This window comes from Podarcis bocagei (assembly GCF_964188305.1).
Source record: "Podarcis bocagei genome assembly, chromosome: 10".
Taxonomy (NCBI): Eukaryota; Metazoa; Chordata; class Lepidosauria; order Squamata; family Lacertidae; genus Podarcis; species Podarcis bocagei.
In genome coordinates this window covers 8,162,319-8,164,257 of record NC_138135.1, presented here as the reverse complement: position 1 = coordinate 8,164,257, position 1,939 = coordinate 8,162,319, and the positions used below count along the sequence as shown (strand labels likewise).

Genomic DNA, 1,939 nt, shown 5'->3' with positions numbered 1-1,939 from the left:
AGAGGACTAAGATGACAGAGGTGGAGAGTAACAGTTGGGAGTTGCTATAAAAATATGGACACTGGGATGCAGAAAGGGGGGGTATGGGGAAGTCTGAGAAAAGAGGTTTATGAAAATAGGTGATGAAACTATACATGTATGTTTGTTCTTTTAAGTGTTTGTTTGTTGTTTAAAACTTTGTAAAACCAATAAAAAAATTTTTTTAAAAAAAATAAATAAAAGAGTTTTATGAAACCCTCAGTTCCTGACACTGGTACTCCCCATTTGTAAGAACACTTTCCCACGGAACTTTCCAAGTCATTGCTGTGCCCATTTCACAGAAACAGGAAGCAAGGGCATCAGAATACTTTCGGGGGGGGGTAACAAAAACTCCAAGGTGCACCTATCAGAGCCTGGTGCAAAATGGTGGTTCGGGGGCATAGCCAGTTACCATCCACACCCTGCATTTGACATACGACACATCAGTTAATCTGGCCCCAAACTCTTAATATTGGTTAGCAGTGTTGGAATCGGGGGGACGGGGGACGGAGGGGATAGAACAGATCAAAAGCAACCAATTAATAATACTTGTATTCTGCAGATGAGGTTGAGCAGTTAAAACAAGACCAGCCACGGCAAAATTTATTTTCACTTGCTGATGTTACACTATCAGGCATCAGAAATATTCATTTAATTATTTGGACCCGTCCCATCTGACTGGGTTGCCCCCTCGCCAATCTTCTACAGTCCACCCAGTAGATCATAATCTACCTTCCATCTGTTGGCTCCGTTCTAGACTGCGGTTGGCAGCCTCCTCTCAATTCATTTCGTAGCAAGAATGCAACGAGTTCCCATTTGCCGCGCCACAAATCCCTCTGGGCCACAGAGAAAGCGAAAGGGAAAAGTGCATTGGAACTCCAGATTCCTCCATCAAATTAATGCTCCACCGCTCATTATCCGTTTAATCATATTTGATCAGCCACTAAGCCAAACCACCTCACCCAGACCATGCAAAGGAGAAGAAGACATGTCTACTGAAAGAGCCGGAAGTCCCACTGTCCTCAGGTACGCAGACCCAGGTCCCTCTGGAGCGGTCTTCACTTGCCGGACATGATCCGCAGGAATTCCTCGTAGTTGACCTGCCCATCTCCGTCCACGTCAGCCTCCTTGATCATATCCTCCACCTCTTCGTCCGTCAACTTTTCGCCAAGCTTGGTCATGATGTGACGCAGCTCCGCAGCGCTGACATAGCCGTTCCCGTCCTTGTCGAAGACCCGAAAGGCGTTCCGGATTTCTTCCTCCCCATCGGAGTTCTGGATCTTCCTGGCCATCAAGGACAGGAACTCTGGGAAGTCCACAGTTCCGTTCCCGTCAGCGTCCAGCTTATCAATCATTTCCTTGAGCTCGGCTTCTGTTGGGTTTTGCCCAAGAGACCTCATGACGGTGCCCAGCTCCTTTGTGGTGATGGCACCATCTCCATCTTTGTCGAAGATCAGGAAGGCCTCCTTGAACTCAGCGATTTGCTCTTCCGAGAGATGTTCAGCCATGGCTTCCTCCTTGCTTCTGACAACTTCCACGGTCGCCCTGTGACTGCCTTGGCGTTCTCCGGCGCAATGAAGAAGTTCTTCTCTTCCCTTTTTTGGGAGTTGCCAAGAACCGCGGCTGTCTTCTCTGGCCCTCGGCCCAGGGATGAGCCACAATTTGGGGAAAGGTTAGGCAACACCCAGGTGGAGCTTCTGTTGGAGCAAAGTGAATCACAGGGAAGTAGGAGATCCACACCCTTTTAAGTTACACAACCTGCCAGTCCCGTTTGGGTAGCAAATGAAAGAGGCAAGAAGGTAGCGAACATTTTATTTTATTTCGGATTCCATGTGCTTGGAGGAATGGGAATCATGAAATTAGAAGTGTGGTTTTATTTCATTTGTGGGCAAAAGCAGTTTGCAGAATCTTGGGATGCTAG

At 47.6% G+C, this 1,939-nt stretch overlaps 1 protein-coding gene across 1 annotated transcript; it reads right to left on the bottom strand.

Moving 5' to 3' along the window:
* Positions 1 to 581: 581 nt before the first annotated feature.
* Positions 582 to 1,661, bottom strand: LOC308596714 (neo-calmodulin). The gene has a single exon (XM_081211897.1). It carries the CDS (start codon positions 1,524 to 1,526, stop codon positions 1,077 to 1,079), a length of 450 nt encoding a protein of 149 aa, XP_081068023.1. The 5' UTR covers positions 1,527 to 1,661; the 3' UTR covers positions 582 to 1,076.
* Between the last annotated feature and the right edge of the window lie 278 nt (positions 1,662 to 1,939).

Excerpts from the sequence above, each read along its gene's own strand:
- LOC308596714 (XM_081211897.1), bottom strand. The coding sequence starts at position 1,526 with ATGGCTGAACATCTCTCGGAAGAGCAAATCGCTGAGTTCAAGGAGGCC.